General features: G+C 37.2%; 1 protein-coding gene across 1 annotated transcript in view; it reads left to right on the forward strand.

Annotated features, from left to right (window-relative positions):
• The window catches only part of PIEZO2 (piezo type mechanosensitive ion channel component 2), a 287,036-nt gene that overhangs the window by 159,534 nt on the left and 109,908 nt on the right, over positions 1–17,594 (forward strand). The window contains exons 6-7 of the mRNA XM_032746936.3: positions 9,491–9,701; positions 12,281–12,494. Coding sequence (XP_032602827.2) covers positions 9,491–9,701; positions 12,281–12,494 — 425 coding nt within the window. The remainder of the gene's footprint in view (positions 1–9,490; positions 9,702–12,280; positions 12,495–17,594) is intronic.

A 17,594-nucleotide genomic window follows, 5' to 3' on the forward strand; every position in this document is an offset into this window, starting at 1 on the left:
GTCTGATAGGTATTAGAAAGGAAGTAGCCTTTTCTTGAGACTGTGGATGAATTCTTTAATGTTTTAAGTGACAATGGCAGGAAGGAAAACCCTTCTGCAATTGCACAATTAAACTTCAGAAGAGGTGTTGATCTTACTTGAAAAAAAAACCTGCACTTGCTGCCTTGCCCATTGAAGCTCGTTTTTCATGCATGTTGTCTTAGAAAGCAAAGAGGACCATTAGGTCCTTACTTGTCACATAATCTGGGGTAAGATTGATCCCAAAGCTTCCACCCATCCTCTTTTTTACAGCAGTCAGACATTTGTTTGAGATCTCAAAAGAGGAAAAAAAAATGGAAAGTAAAAGAGATGGAGGAATTATTTTTTTAAATAAACTAAAGTTTGAGAAGAATATGAGGAGAGCTTGGCCTGGAGTCAATATACTGGACTGGAATCAAGAGGACCATCATGGTTCTCACTTTGGCCACAAACTTGGTTTGTGTCCTCAAGTCTATTACTTCATCTGTCTCTTGGCTCCTGTGTCCCTGGGCACACAGAAGCACAAAAAATGCTTGGTTCCCCAGCTTTGTCTGTCTAAACAGTGACAGGCTGTTTGTCTTCTGCATACATTGAGCAAGTAGTGCATTGAGACCTCTCACTTGCTCCGGGTCCCCAAGTGTAACTGTAGTACATTCCATACAGGACAGAACAGACAGGCTCTGAGAACTGCCCACATTCCATGCCTTGTCCAAGGACTTTCTAGCATAGGAATTACACTTTTAGACCAGTATCCTTATCCTGAAAGTAGCTAGTACCTGCTGGATAAGGATAACAGCAAATAAGAAAATACCCTTCTGCAATGTAACAGTTTATCCTGATCTCTTCTAGTGTGAGTATGACTTTAATCCTAAAGCATGTGGTTTCAAATCCCTTCCAAAAAAGGTTGTTTATACTTATAGCTACTCTGAATAATCTTGTTAAACATATAATTACCCAGACTCTTTTAAAACCTCATTCATTTCTGGGCTTTAGTGGTATCATGAAGCAAGGACTTTCACGATTTAGTAAGTGCTCTTTGATTTTATTTTGAGTTTAACACTATTTAATTTTATGGAAGGTCCCTTGTATTACATGTAATAAATTAGATTGAGATGGTGTAATGAAAATCAAATGTATTTATTATCTTCTATATTTTACCTTTAAAGGCTAAGCAGTCTCTGGGGTTTTTTAAATTTCTTTTGTAATTTTAATTTATTTTTTTTTCTGAACAAACTATAGTTCTGCAATATTCTTTTGAGATGCAGAGATTATCAGTTCCTCAGCATTTCAGGCAAGGTCTTACCACTGATTTAAATTATAATATTATGACATTGATTATCAGGTTCAAAGATTTTAGGGTTGAGAAATTCTACCAGCATATCACCTACCTGAATGTCCTGCACAAGTGAAGTGAACAGCTCTGAGAAAGGTCTGATGTCCCAATCTTTGTAGTTGCATTTTTATTGCCTTCAGATGTAACCTGCCTTAAGCAGTTTACAGTGGTGCCCATGACCCTGTCTACAGGACTATCCCATTTTTCTTGAAGCCTGTGATGGGTATATTTCTCCTTAGATGATTTTGTGGTTTGTATGTCTTAATTTAATTAGATTTTACCAGTATCAAACCTTCACCTGACTTGATTAGTGGGCATTGACGTGGGATGCTTTGGCCCTGATTTCTCTAAACATCTTCTTCCCATGTGCAGCTCCTCTTTCAATATTCGCTTCTCTTCTGAAATAGAAAATTGTTGCTATTGTGGGAAATATTATGGAAAAATAACTTCTTAGAGAGGGTTGGAATGATTTGGCTTCTTTGAGCTTTCTGATGATGCCTCTATTATTTTTCATATTTTTTCTTCTTGTTGCCCTTATTAAGCATAACACTAGCTTACTTTTTCTAATTGGTTAGAAATGTATCTGTGATTCTGACCTCTGGGAAACTGGTCAAGCCCACTTGGTCTTTGTGTACTTTGAACAGTGGTATAAACAGGATTTTACACTTTTTTTCCTGCAGTTTTAAGAGTAGATGAGGATCCCTTATCTCTTTGCTTGTGATGTTTGTAGTGGTGAAGTTTGCCAGACCATACACAGCTGCCTCCCTCCGTAACAATTCTAATGCATCTCATCTTAACAAGGGTCAAAAGTTTACAAGTTACATTAGCTCCTTGGTTTGATGCACATGTCTTTGGATAATTTTTAACACAAATACGTGATTATACTACAGCAGACTGCAGCCACATGAGGTTACATAGTGCAGTGTGTTACCGAAGGCTGTCAGCCTGCTGGCCAGGAAACTTCAGTGTGCACCTGTCCTCTTCTGGGCAGGAACCTGACAGGATGCAATTCTTCCTGTGGCAGCTCTTCACTGGGGTTACTAATAGTTCTCCCTTCCAGATTTTGAGATACAGAGTTATTAACCAAGAGATTAAAATCCTGGAATACTACTGCCTTTGGACAGCCTAAGTGAGGAATAACACAGTAGAAGGAATCTCTGCTCACGGAATTCAGTCTGCTGTTACCGCTGACAGCTGTATCCCACAATTCCCTCTGGAAGGTAGAAAGCTTCATCTTGAAAACAGGGAAGTTTTCCTTCATCCCATTGTTTCAGAAATGATCCTGTTCTGTAATTTTGCTTTTCTGGTGGTTGGAAAACATCTGATTTATATTTCACATATACTCATAGCTACCTTATAACCTTTGTAGTTCTTCTGCTTTTTTGCTTCAATAAATGTTTCCTTCTCTAGAATTAATTTCTCTGATAGGTTGGGACAAAAAACTCATATCTTTCTTTAAGGTTCTTCTGCAAGACAGAAGGCAATTGACTTTGGATCCTCTTGAAGATTAGACATCACATTCTCCTATTCATCCCAGTAGTCTGAGGTTCTTCAGGGTGGTACTAGAGAAGTATCCAAGTCACTTTGGTTTGCAAATAACCACAGCACCACAGTTGGGCATTTACTTTCCTCCGTAGCCAGGTGCATATTGGTACAGTAGGCATATTTATTGGGCCAGGAATTACTCCATATAGGGGCTGTGCATACCTGCTCTAGCTCAGTTAACTGCATCGTGCCTTGTAGTCATAACCCAACTCTTCCTATTTCCTTTTCACTAAAAAAGAAGTTTTTAATTGTCTCAAACCAAACCACTAAACTTTGCCTGTGGGTTTCCCTCTCTTTTGTATCTGGCTTCTGTGCCTGACAACCTTCTGCAGTCGAGATGTGAAACTGTATTTCATTATTGGCCCAGTGAGTCGTGTGCTGAAATCAGTGTTTGCTCAGGTGCGATGGGTACTTTGGGAAGTGAAATAATCTCTGGTTCTCTCAGTACAATACCTATTGTATACAGGATTTAATGAGTTGCCTTCCTGTTATCCTGATTCAGAGCAGTACTTGTCTTTATTAATGTCTTTTGAATTTCCATTGACTCGCTAAATGCTTCTGTCCATATGTGTTTCCAGTAAATAGCTGATCCCATTTTTTTGTAATGAGTTATTCTTTCCCACAGGAGATTTTACTGTGGAGGTGTATGTATGGCACTTATTACTGCAAAAAAACTGAAAGTTATTTCTGATCTACATCTATCTTTCTGTGTAGGCCTTTAACCCAAGCTTTAGCACATTTAAGATGTACCAGTGATAAAATTTTTCAGTGATATCTATATGACTTAAAGTTAATTTATGATTTTCTTTTCAGTGATTCAGCTGAGTAATATAAATTATTAAAATAAACTGATTAAATTCCAAGATGCATCTATCTCATTAATGCCACACCTTCCAAAATGTTCACTGCAGTCCCACACTTGATTAGTTCAGCTCATTTAGCAGGGCCTTCCCCTGAAGGCACACAGTTTCCTTTTTCTAACCCAGCTTGCAGCCCGCAAGGTTTGGGATACCCCTTTGTTTGGGTAGCCTGCTGCTCCCCTCTTTTTGTAGATTCCATGTACCTCACACAAGAAAACCTTAAAGAAGATACTCTTGATAAGCAGCCCCATCTCCGTAGGAATCAAGTTCAGTGATGTGTGGGAATCATTTATGTGGAAATGTTTGAATCTATTCTATGGCAGGAAAAGCAAAGACATCCACTTCTCACATGCTGATGCTTTCAGAACCGTGTAGTTTTATGCTTTCTTGCAAAATTGAAAATTCAATAAATGATTGTGTTAACATGGTTTAGTATTGACCATAAGTTGAAAATACAGTCATTTATATCACATTAAGGGCTTGCAGTTCCTTTGATGGTGAAAGGAGGAGCAGTTCAGTTTCTTTTCCAGCTTTTTTGCTCACAGCTGGGTCTATCTAAGGAGTATTGTGTTATTTTGATTATTTTATTCTATATTCACTTACATATGTGTTGATTCTAAAAGCAAGTAAGTAATTAATTCTTCCTACTGCTGCAATTATCTTATACTTGAAGATAAAGGTTGAAGATCTTTTTTAAGGGAGAAAGAGAGTTTTTAGAGCAAACTTCATAGTAGGAATTCAGTCATATTATGATAGGTTGAATACAGTACCTAAGTGACTATGGAGGCAATTGAACTAAATGTGAGAGTAGAGAGAGCACCTATTTCTATTGTTCTGCTGGTAAAATTGAATCAAATAGCTTTTCTCAGATAATTCCTAAACCAAGCTGCTCATTGCAGGTTTGTTTTTTTTTTTTTAATGGAAAGTCCAGAAACGTGGGCCTTGTAGTTTTAACAGGCTTAGATGTGTAACAAATCATATCTGTGCTACTCTATCACAAATATGGGGCAGCATGAAGACAATCCAGCCACCTTGAGAGAATCTGGTGTGGCTATCAGCAGCAGGGGCTAGAAGTCTGTGTTGATGTCTGGAACACTACAGCCAGAAAAGTGTAACATTCCCACTCTTCTCTATTTCCTGGTACTGGCTAGGAGTGTCAAAATACTGAAAAGAGGCTATTTGAACAACATTTATGAGCCAAGTACAAAGAAGAAGCACCTGAACCCCCAGAGGACCTTACTCTTGTGAGCTTAGCAGTGCATGCTTGAGAGGTCCCAATAATTAATACAATGTATTCAGCAGGGTGGGAGTTATGAGACTTGCATCCCCTTAGGTGTAATAATTCTGGCTAATTAAATTTTCTTGCTGTCAGTATTTGAATTTTTGAAGGGTTTAATTTGTGTCCCCTCTAGAATTGAAAAATCAATAAATGAGAAAATCTGTGTTTACAGACACAATACTGTTAAAAGTAGGTACAAACAAGGAGAGCTCTGAAGCAAAAATGGGATTTAGGTTAGAGTTAAGACTTCCTGTTAGTAAATACATCTCTGAGGCTAGAGGATATCTCTGTGCAGTAGTGTTTATATTGTACCAGATGAAACATTTAAAAGTTGGATGTTGAAAAAGCAGCTCCCAAAGTAGCTAATGGACATTCTGGCCCTGGCCATAAGAGCAGCTGCCATAGCTGCCACAGGAGCTGTACTGTTTCCTTGCCTGTTCTCCATCTCAATTTGGCAGTTTAAAAAAGTGTTGTACAATAAATACTCCAGGGACTTCCACATGATTGCTAAAAAACCTAAACTGCATTTAGTTTGTTTATAAAAAGTCCTGGGGCCCTGCTCTGCAGAGCAAGGGTCATGGAAACACATGTTTATGTCTTCACAAATGCTCTATACTCCTTGAATGGAGAAGTTTATTTGATTTAATCAGCATCCACAGGGATCCTGTAATTGCATAATAGGTAATTTATTATGGAAGTAAAAGTATTTTTCTAACTGTAGCCTATGTAACATGGGTTTGTACCTTTAGACTAATCCACATAGTAAAAAAGAGCTTTGCAAAGCAATCTGACTGAAGTAATGGTGTTCTGTGATGAGCGCGTACTTGTATGGCTGTTTAATCATCAGAAAGTGTTAAAACAACAAGCACATTATCACCATATTGGATGTGAAAACTGTTCACTGTTTGCTTGCCTTCTGCAATTTGAAGTGCTCAATGTGAGAAAATTGAAAGCCAGCCCAGATGATCCAGTTAGAGGGTGGTGAATATGAGAGCATGGAATCCAAAGTTTGTCTTTTCAACACACATGGGAACATAGCCTTCCATCTACTTCAGCAATGGAACATGGCCTTTCATCCTGGATACTGAATTAAAACCATATATATTTGTTTTTTAAAAAAAAGACAGTAAAGTCAAACCTAGAGCTCTTTAACTCTCATGGTCTTTGCTGACATAACCATCAACTCTGTCATGAAACCAGGCAATTCTTGTACAGAAATATCATTGATAATTCTGGCTGTCCTGAAAAGCTGCAAACCAACATGTATCTGTTCTGAAAATCTTCTGGGACTCCATATGGTGGTTGTTATTGATGATCCCATTTGCCAGCTTGTATTAAACTGAGGTGAGCAGTTGAAGAACTCCAACTCTAACAGACTTTTGTAGTTTTAGAGGGAAAACTTGGGAAATCAGTTTGGTATTTCCTGAGGTTCAGACCACTGAAGTTTTCTTTCCAACATATGATGACCTCAGTAACACCAGAAGTAGGTTATTCTGCATTTCCTGCGAATGTTTGTGATGTCTTAATTTTCTTGCTGAACTTGGAATTCATATTTTCATGTCTAAATAAAAGCTAAAAGCCAAGGAACGTTAACTTCTTTGGTAACTCATGGACATTGAAGCTTTTAGCTCAGTCCATGGAAACTTCAGACCATGGTCTCCTGCTAAGCTTCAGTTATATCTTGGTCCATTGAAATACCTTCTTTCCTAGTGCTTCTCCCGGGGTGTGCTGTGTCATACATGTCAGGACTAGATTGTTTATGCCTAACTCTCAAGACAAAATGTAGCCTAAATGTTCTTTAGACCAATGAAGCAAGATTAAATAGCCTTAAAATGAAAAAAATATGGTCCTGGTTTTGACATAAAATCCAAAGATTTATTATGAGGAGATTTTGAAGTGTGAATTTGGGCATTTAGCACCTGAGGTTAGGAAGGCAGGTAGGGATGAGAGACAGAAAAGTATATCTAGTCCCACCTTTCACTGGGATGTTTTGTGTGGTTTCCTTACTTCTGTGTCCTCCTTTGTATTTTGTTATTTGAAGGTATTGTGTGTTTTTCTCCAATTTATACTTAAAAACATTTTTATTACTTTCATTTTCCCCACAAAAACATTTTCTGCTTGTTTGGAGAATATTTTAGTATAGTCTTTTGTGACTTTTCAGACTTTTATTTCCTGTTCCTTCCTATGTATAAGTCATAGCAATCAGCAATTTTAAGCTGTAATAAATATATGAATCCTGTCTTCATGTTTAACATAGTATTCAAAGACAGATGAATAATGATGGCCTTCCAGGAAATAATTAATTTTGATTCCTATATACTTTTAAAGTGAGCATATATTTTAATGTGTATTGTCTTCAGCAAGCTGAAGAAATAAGTGTCTTAATTCACACAAATCTATGTTTAGGAAGTGTGCCATTTCAAAATCTTTAAATGTCCATCAGTCTCACTCATTCCCCTTCTTTGGAATATGAATATTGAAGTTTCACTGTTCACTGGTTATGTTAAGCTCAAGGCACAGAGCACTAGAACCAGACCAGGAAAATCAGGATTGGACTCAAAAGGACTAGATGAAGAACATGTTAATCTAGTATTTGTAACACAAGCAAAAAGGATCATTATGTTTGCCCTTTGTTTAACTTTCTCACTGAAACAGCTCTGGCGGAAGTTAGGGCAGAAAGTATTGCTGTGCCTACTGTCAGCATTCTTTCTGAATATGTAATGTTTCCTATCCTTGGGATAGGAGCTCAGATATGAGCAGCAGGGATGAGCAGACAGAATGCCTCTTTGTGATGCATGGCTTGAAATGTGGTGGCTGGATGTTTGGGCTGCCATCTCCCTATTATTTTGCATAAAGAGTTAATAATTTATATTTTGAGAGCTGCATGTGTGAATGGTGACAATAAGAAAGCAATTAAAATTCTACTCTAGCCTGTGTAAAATATCTATTGGTAGTGAAATAGCTGGATAAGTCCAAAAGAAATGTAGATTTCCCAGATCAGTCCTCTGTATTTATTACATATTTTGTTGTCTGTAAAATAGAGATTCTTTAGAACAAGCGGGTTTGTTTGCTTGTTTGTTTTCCTGGGCATTCACAACAATGTTAATGCTCTGAAGTAAGAGGAGAAAGCGGGCAACCAACTTAGAGGTGAAATGAAGGCGTTAAGGCATCTACAGGGAATTTTGTTCTTTTGGGAATTCACATAATGTAATGGTACAGAAGAATTTGGTTAAGTATGTTGAGAGTTCATCTGTTCATACTGCAATCTGATCTGTCAGTGTGGAATTTTTTCTGCCAAATGTCACCAATACATATAAAACTGCTATTCTGAAGAAAAATACTAATAATCTCTCTTTTTTAATCTCTCTTTTTTAATTTCACACACAGAGATATAGTCTGGCCAGAGCTAATGTTACCTAATACAAGTCTAAATTACTGCCAAAAAAGCTATTCTATATTACACCAAATGAGAACCTGGCTAAAAACGCTTACTTTTTTTTTAATATGCCCCCTACATTTCCATGAATGACTAATTTTCCCATAAACTGTATTTTTGTGTGGGCCTCTTGCTAATCCTGCAGATTCTCACCTTGGGTTGGTGATTTAGTCTGCATCAATCAATAGTTGTGTATGTCTTCTGGTCTCCAAGATACGATGGAGACTTGATTGTGAAGGCCACTGCCAAATCCTAAGTACTCAAGTATGATGGGACTTTCCACATTTCCTTCTTTTCTTTTTTCTGTTGTGTAGTTCTAAGTCACTGGTCTCATTACCCCTGCTAAATTGTTGTAGATCACTCAAGATTTCACTACATCTCTCTTGCTCACATTTTCACCTTTTCTTTCACCATCAGTTGATCTCCACATTTCTCATTCTCTTCCAAGCCTCTGCTTAGTCTATCTTTTCTCTCCCAAGCCACCCTTTAGTCACCAATGAGTTATCTGTGCATTCATTTCAGCCATTGTTGCCCTGTTCCAGATCACGCCTACTTGCTCTGTTCTAGGTTTTGCATTTAGAGAAAGGGTTGATGAAAATGGCTTTGGAAAGTGAGATCCATTGAGCAATAACCACCCAGGGATTACCATTTTTGGAGCTTATAACTGAAACCTTTGAGGCAAAGAGGAGTTTAAAAGATATTAGATAGCAAGATGTTTATCTTTCTAAGAATGCTGATCCAATCAAATCAAATATCATGTGTAAATGAGAAACCAGCCTTTCCCAGAGACCACCTTTAACAACCTTTTATTTTGATGCAATTCTGAAGTGGGAGCCATTAATGTACATCTCTAGCTTTAGTACCTCTTTCTTAGGTCTCACTACTTGGCATAGTTAAAGATTGTAAGAAGACTTCATTGTTAAATAATATATGCGTGGGTTTTAATTTCAAATTGCTTTGTCTCTCTCTCTCTTTCTGTGTTTTTGCATTCTGTTTTTCTTTCCTTCCTTCTCCTTTAGGCTGTAAGAGAAAAATTAGAGCCAGATGATGCTTTGATGTATGAAGAAGATCTGGATGACGATGACTGTGCTGAAGAAGAATTTGAGGAGACCATGAAATTAAAACTGCTGCGTAGAATTGCCTTTCTAGCATCCAAACTGAGGGAGTTTATTGGCAATATGATAATCACCACTGGAAAAGTTGTTGTTACAATTTTACTTGGTTCAGCAGGTTGGTGTATTTGAAAAATTTCCTCAGGAGCCCATTGGATTCTGCATTTAACAAATGAGTTTTCAGCACTTTGGCACCTGCGGGAATAACAATGGAAATTTTTAAGGGAAATGAAATTGCTGCTGATTTTATTAAATTAACTCTTTGGCAAGTGTTGGAATATGCTGAGTTGCTTAATTCTTTTGTGCTTAATTCTGTGTGGCCATGTCATTCCGTTTATGATTTTTACAATTGCTCCTATAACCAAATGGTGAATGGGGAGCATATTATAAATTATTATATATATTGAGTATGCGTATGTGTGTGTATATATATATACACTTATATATACACACATATAAATATTCATTTATATTAAAATGAATTCATAGATTTGGTTCATCACTTCTAAGTGTAAAAAAAAAACTGTATTCACATAGCCTTTAAAAAAATGTTGTTTGACCATGTAGTGTGTAAAAAGAGTGATAAGCAGACTTCCAGTTGTTGGGTTTTTTTTTTTTAATTAGTTGGTAAGAGTAGTTGTTTTGATGTTATATAGCCTACCTTTCTATAGGACATTTGATTTAATACCACATAATCAGCTACAGCTGGAACAGAAGGGTACAAAATTACTCTACGTTGTAACTACTGAATTCAAAATTAGATCATGGAATTGTAGATTGGCATTTATCTGCCAACTCACATGTTTGAATGGAGTGATACTTATAAACATTACAACTTAACATTAAAGTTGTCAGTATATGAAGTATAAAACAACAGTACAAAAAAGTTTGACGAATGATGAGAATTGGAGGTGTGACCATTATAGTAAGGCATGTTCTGTCATTAAGGCAAGATTGCTAAACAGCCTTACATGTAGAAAAATAGAAAGTAATAAATCTAAAAGGAGAAAAAATATGTGGGCTACCATAGCCCCTGACTCCAGGGAAGAGAGATGTCATTAAAAAACCCAAATTAATAAAACCAAAAAGCCTGATGCCACTCTGCGTAGGTGAACATCTTCCATGTTCAAGGGGAAGCAGAAGGATTGTGCAGCAGTGGCAGCAGGCAGTTTCTTCTGAATGGTAATGGATGTCTTGCCTGTGGAGCTCTAGCACAAGCCAAGAAGTGGGAGGTGTTCAGAGTAGAGTTACAAAAATGCTTGAGGTCTGAGAAGCCTCTACTCCAGAGAGAGACCTTGAGCTTTATAAATTAAATACTTCCTTACTTACCATGCCAAAAGATGAAGGGTGACTTGACTGCAGCCCAAAAGAACTGACAAAGATACAAAGTTTTTCCATTTTTTAAGGTCTCTCGTCTAGTAGAATAGAAATAAATTCTAGACCAGAAATAAATTTTGTATTTTCGCAGTCCTAAAAATAACTTATTTTTAGGATATCATGTATTCTCATTCTCCAAAAGTGTTGGAAATAAAGACAAAATGTCTCTTTGTAAGAAGAAAAGAAATAGTTACAACTTTGAAGCAGAAATTGTTGGGTGGAGTTTTACAGAACTATAAGTTAAAGCTTAAAGAAAGATGTGATGGGAAGCTCAGGCACATGACTGTGGATATGCGTCCTTACAGTGCCTGGACTCAGCTCAGCTCAGGACCAACCCTGGGAGTGCTGCTCCCTAAAGACACGTCAAGCCAGCGCCTGGTGAGGGGCAGGGCCAGCAGGCACACTGGAGCTATGGGCCACCAGGAGCCTGCAGGTCTGTCCTGAGGAAGGTGACTCCTAGACATCTACTATTTAAAAAGCTTAAAAGTAAATTTAGGCAGGGGCCCCTGCTAGCTCTGGCACTGTCGCTTCAGAGAATCCACTGGGCTGCTGTGCTGGCTGCAAGCTCTTACGTCATTTTCTCATAGTTGCCATTTAGACATGAATTCTTTTCTGCTTCCTATCTTATTTTTGCAGGCTTCCAGAAGAGCACTGAGTCCCCTTCACCAGTTGGACTTGAGAAATACTCAAGTATATTTCATACTCAGCTACCTGCACAAAAGTAGAAACAATATATGTGTATGACAGCAGAGTCTTTGTCATATGTAAATTAATCATTTCTAGGAGTTAGCAATTTTTAAGAACTCAAACATTTACTGATTATTCTGTAGATTTTATGTAAATATCTGTGTTTTGATAGATGAATCAGAGTCTGTTTTGTTTTAATATGTCAAGGTATTTTAATATCTGTATGAGAAAGCTTTTCACTGTTTATCCATCATGCCACTTTAGCACCTTATACTCAAAAGTCATACACTGGTGGTCTCAGGCAGTATTAGCTGCCCTTGCAGCCACTTTTTGTTTTTCTCCATGCTTTATGAAGCTTCTTTACATAGAGAAAAATTCCATCTCAGAGGAAAGTCTGGAAAGTGATTGTGTTCTAAGTGCTGAGATATGGCATCAGTGAATTGAACAATTAAAACAAAAATAAAATCTTCTCTTCTAGTCTCAAAGTTAATAGCAGTCTTTAGAGCTAATTGTAATAATTAGCAGAAAACTAATTGGATCAAAATTTTTAGTACACATCTTTTCAAATTTGAGTTTTAACAAATGCCAATATTTTCCACACTTCTCTGACACTCCCTGGTTTTGTTTTTACAGGTATGATGGTGCCATCTTTGACCTCAGCTGTGTATTTCTTTGTGTTTTTGGGCCTGTGCACATGGTGGTCCTGTTGCCAAGCATTTGATCCGCTGATATTCAGCTGTCTGTGTGTATTAATGGCTATATTCAGTGCAGGACACTTGATTGGACTTTATCTGTACCAGCTACAGTTCTTTCAGGAGGTTGTTCCACCAAAAGATTTCTATGCCAGGTGAGAGAAATTCCTTTCCTGTTTAATTGTGGGCAGACGATGCAATGCTCTGTTATCACGTGTTGATGCGAATGGTCTTCCATAGAATGCTTTAACAAATTTTACACATATCTGCTTACTCAGTCGTGGAAGAGTCAAAACTTTTCAGATTAAATGGTTTTGAATGATAGAGTGTTGAAAGTCCAGACTGGGTAGTTGCAGACAGAGAATTGGACCAGGCTGCGAGGGGAAGGTTACTTCCGTTTTTTTTGCTAAGTGTTCCTCAGATGTGAGTGTGATGATTAGGCTAATGCAGGAAATAAAGGAAATAGATGGCAACATTGATACAATGGGAAGTGTACAAATGCACATTTGTTTTTTTTGTAGAAGAAAATAAATTCTCTGGTGTCTAATGTCATACGGTCTTAATTGGACCAAAATGCTTTTGTGGTGCCATTCTTGTGTGCAGAGGCTGAGGGCTGCTGGGGTCCTTCATGTACTGTGTATATTAAGCTGATAATATAAAAATTCTCTCTGGTCACATAGAATCACATAGAACATGCTGATCTTCGTACCAACAATTACATTTCTAGTTCCTTGTGCAGTAAATATTGCCTGGTTGTGATTTTACTGACCCTTTAATTTTCTACACACTGTAATCTAAAAGAAGATAAAGTAATGGATGTATTTTTCTCATTACTATTTTTTTTCTGCTGGAGTATGATGACAAATTTGTTTTTATGGTATGTATTTTGAATTCTGTAGTAATCCTGACATTAAACTAAATGTGAACATTAATTTAATTTCTAGCAAACCTATTTTTCCTTTTAACTATTATAAGCTGAAGCTGAAAGGAAATTAGAGGTACTGTGGAGAATAAATTAATTATTTATCTCTCAATGCACTATTAAAAGCAGTAAAATTGAGCTGTCTAGCTACAGTAGCTGTTACTTTAGTACTTGTTTTGACATTTTATTTAATAGATGTGTGTTTTGTGATGTTGCAATTGGTGACTTGTGGAGTCTGATTGGAAGGGCATAACATTACCTGAAAAATCAGAAAAACTTGCTTAGTTTAGGTTCTTTTGTGCCACCTAGAGGTCAAGGTAGGAGAATGGATGATTTCTAATGCCAAGAAGCTGAAATGCTCTCAACTTCCCTGAACCTTTTATATTACTTCCTCTGTGTATTAAGAAAATAAAAAGAGAATGGATTCAAAATTCTCAACTATTTGGCTTTGAGATTATCTATTCACAGTTTTTAGCAACAGACAGCATTAACATTTTCTCAAGGAGAAGAAAGATATGCTTCATACAATTTAGCTACAATATGGAAACTTTCTTCATATGCATAATTTGCGAGCTCCCTTTTTTGTCTTTAGTATTTTTCCTATTAATTTTTTATTAATATAGTTTTTATTTATTTAAATTAATTTTGTTTCAAAATACCTGTCTTGAGACAATTATCAAGACATTGATAATGTAGTAATTTCTTTAGTAATTACGTGTAGTAATTTCTTTTATTGTAAATAATGTCATTCTTTGTTTTATGACAAAATTTTGTTCAGTAAAAATATGTCACTTTTAGTTAGTCACTAATTTTTGAAATTAAAAAAAAAAATCAAGCTACAGGAAAGTTTCCTCTGCCTTGGTGTAGAAAAGAAAAGCACCTTCTGAGTTTGGGTTAAAAAAAAGTCCCAGCATCGGACTTCAGAGTATGTACTGACATGTTTGTAAACAAAAAAAAATGATGTTATCTTCCTGCAGACTTTCTCTTGAACTGGCACTGTTGAGTACTCTGCCTTTTACACATGATTTCATGTGTAAAAGGCAAAGTACTCAACATCTGAAATCATGTGAGGGACTGATGTTCCAAATTATGTGGGAAATTATGTTTGAATATACACAACAACCTATACACAATATACACACAATAGCAGCAGCAGGAGCAGTATTCTTTGTTTCTTTATTTGCAGCTCTTTCTATTGTGGATCAACTTTGATATGCTTTCAGGGAGATGTCTTTGAAGAACATGGAGACAAGTGTTATCAGAGCTTGGAAGTGAAAACCTTAGTATGAGAAAAGGCCACTGAGGATTTTTAATGACTGAGTCAGGCTGATATATAAGCAGTGGCTAGAGGAGGAAAAAAGAGATATGTATTGGAATGCTGCAGAAAAAAAAATTTTAGCATTTTGCATCCTAGAAGAAAATCAATACCTTGCTATTTTATGTGCAATCTTGGTTTGAAGATGTGCTAAATATGCAGAGTTCCCATTAATACTAGTACACGACTTCCATAGGCAAATTATATGCCAAGAAAAGAATTTGATTCCCCAAATTCTTGCTACAAGAAGGATATTGAGGTGCTGGAGAATGCCCAGGGAAGTGCAACAAAACTGGTGAAAGAGTCTTATGAGGAATATCTGAGGGAACTGGAACTGTTCTGGAGAAGACACAGGGAGAAGCCTGGAGAAGGCTCAGAGGTAACCTTGTTGCTCTCTAAAAGAAAATCGTAGTGAGGCAGGGGTTGGTCTCTTCTCCTGAGTAAAAAGCATCAGGAAAAGAGGAAATGGCCTCAAGTGGCACCAGGGGAGGTTTAGATTGGATATGAGGAGAACTTCCTGCACTGGAAGAATTGTCTGCCATTGGGAGAGTCTGCTCAGGAAAGAGGTTGAGTCACCATCCCTGGAGATGCTTAGAAGATCTGTAAACATGGGCAGTCAGGGACATGGTTTAGTGATAGGGTTTGGCAGTGTTTGTTTAATGGTTGGATTCAATGATCTTAGAGGTCTTTTCCAACCTAAATTATTCTGTGATTCCATATGAAAGGACAACTTTTATTTCTCTGTAAAGTTTGAGAGCCTAATCACGAGAATAAGCTCTCCTGATTTTCAAGGGCAGATGTGAAAACTGCTCCTTTTGGGCTGCTGGTGGACATTTTTTTTCTCAGCAGAATGTAAGTCTGCTGTTTTGAAAAGCTCCTTTCTGGATTTGAGTTCTCAAGCTTACAAGAAATGTACAAGTGGTTTCTCTGATCAATAAAAAATGTGGGGTTTTTTCTCAATAGTAATGCATTCAGCTTGTCAGACTATCGATTGATTTCAGACTAAATAAAGTTAAACTGCACCCAAACAAACCAGAAAATTCTCAAGTTAACAGTATTATTCAGCTAAAATTTGCATCATCCTTGAGCTGTTCCTTCCTTTCAAGAACTCTTCAACTCAAAATTCAGCATTTGTGATTGTAAGAAGTGACTGAATAATGTCACCAGAGGAAAGCAGTTTTCTTCGGAGGGATAACCTGATGTCTGGTGAATTTACATGTTTTGCCCTGAAACCTCATAGGATTGAGCAAACAAAGTACTTGCCCCCCAAAAATAGGATACTGTGATAACATAGCCCTAAATACTTGCTAGAGTGCTATTACTGGACATTGAGGTATTGATGTCCTACAAAGTTTCAAATCTGCTGCTGTGGCTGTCTGGATCTGTGATGTGCAGGTAGAAGTGGCATAAACATAAACACGCTGAAATGCCACGGAGCGGGCGCTGGGATCTGCAGACTGAAACATGTACAGTGCACCAAAAAGTCTGAATGTAGCTGGTATATCAGGGGTAGGCACGCTTCCAGCAAATCAATATTGCAAATTGATGCAGTATCTCAAATATTGCAATATGTAAATATTGCAGAGATGGGAAAAAATAGCAAGAAGTATCCATTTAAAGCAAAATTAAGAAAGTATCATGTTTCTATAATAAAATTATTTTCACCCAAGTTAGTAAAAACAAGTCAATGAGCTAAAATGACTTTAGAAATTAGGTACACAGTGTCACAGCCTGAAAAAATACACAGTAATATGTTCATCATTTTTCAGATTGCTGCCTCCTTTCTTCCTGATATTGTTTATTTTGGCAAAAGAATGTAACTGGGGAAATGATAAGGCCTTGCCAACATGAAGAAATAGGATCACTGCAGTGGTATGAGGTTTGTCCTGAGTCAGTAGAATTATTCCTGTCCAAAACTGTGTTTATAAGCATATTAATTTAAAGATCCAGCAATCCAATGCAAATTAAAAGCTATGTGCTTTCCTATAGTTTAGGTCTGTCTTGCTTGTAGTTTTCAGGGAAGAAATGTTCCAAATAGTTCAGATACAACTGGCTTTATCTATAGAAAGCAGGTCCCTTACAAAATGAGGCAACCCTAAGAGTCTGGGTAGTGTTACCCACTTCACAGTGATACCTTCTTTCACACCTTCTTAAGTGAATGGGCATTTGGAATTACACAACTGATCGCTTTGCTGCAGTGTAAGTTGGGAAGTCTAGTCTAAGAATTTTGTTCAAGAGAAAATTATCTGAAATTTGTCTATAAATCTATTTGAACAAGACTTTTAAAATTGGTTTTACAGTGACTAATAATAAGCCTATTTAAATTACTCTTTTACTTTGGATAAAAGATATCTGCTACAGATGGTAGATTTAAGATATTCCATTTGTTTTCAGATTAATCTGAGAAGAGTCCAGTCCAAAATCCTTCATCTGGACTTCCCTGGAAGCTTTGACACGGATTTAGATTTTGTAGTCCAAATACTCTGTTCAACCAGGGTTATAAATGCTTAAGCACTCTCTCAAAAATGTTCTTGGAGTTGTCAGATCAGGGTCAGATCAGATCCAGCTATAATATTTTTTCCTAAGTTAGACGCTAAACTTGCAAATAAAATCCCATTAGGAGAGCAGATATTGCCAAAATAGTGAGATGTAGCTGATTGATTACCTCTGAAGGGCAAGGCACTGATCTCCTGCTCTGCTGCTGCTTTTGTAGCTTCACTGGAGCCAAGAGGTGGGCAGCAGATTCCACGTGCACTGCAGCCACTGCTAATCCTTGCTGCAGACCATCTTTGGCACTTGTCTCAAAGGCGACTCACCTCTGAGAGGCAGAATTTTCTTAACCTTGTAGGAAACTCTGAGGTTTTTGGGGTTGCCTTTTGACTTGGTCACAAGCCAGTGTTTGAAAAGATGGAGTATTTAAAGCTCATTTATATATCCTATACTGAGCTGCCCTTTGGCTGCAGTAGCTTTCATGCCTTCTGCCTGGTATTTTTAGGCACTTCTCACCATGGTACTGCA

This window comes from Taeniopygia guttata, chromosome 2, assembly GCF_048771995.1.
Source record: "Taeniopygia guttata chromosome 2, bTaeGut7.mat, whole genome shotgun sequence".
NCBI lineage: Eukaryota > Metazoa > Chordata > Aves > Passeriformes > Estrildidae > Taeniopygia > Taeniopygia guttata.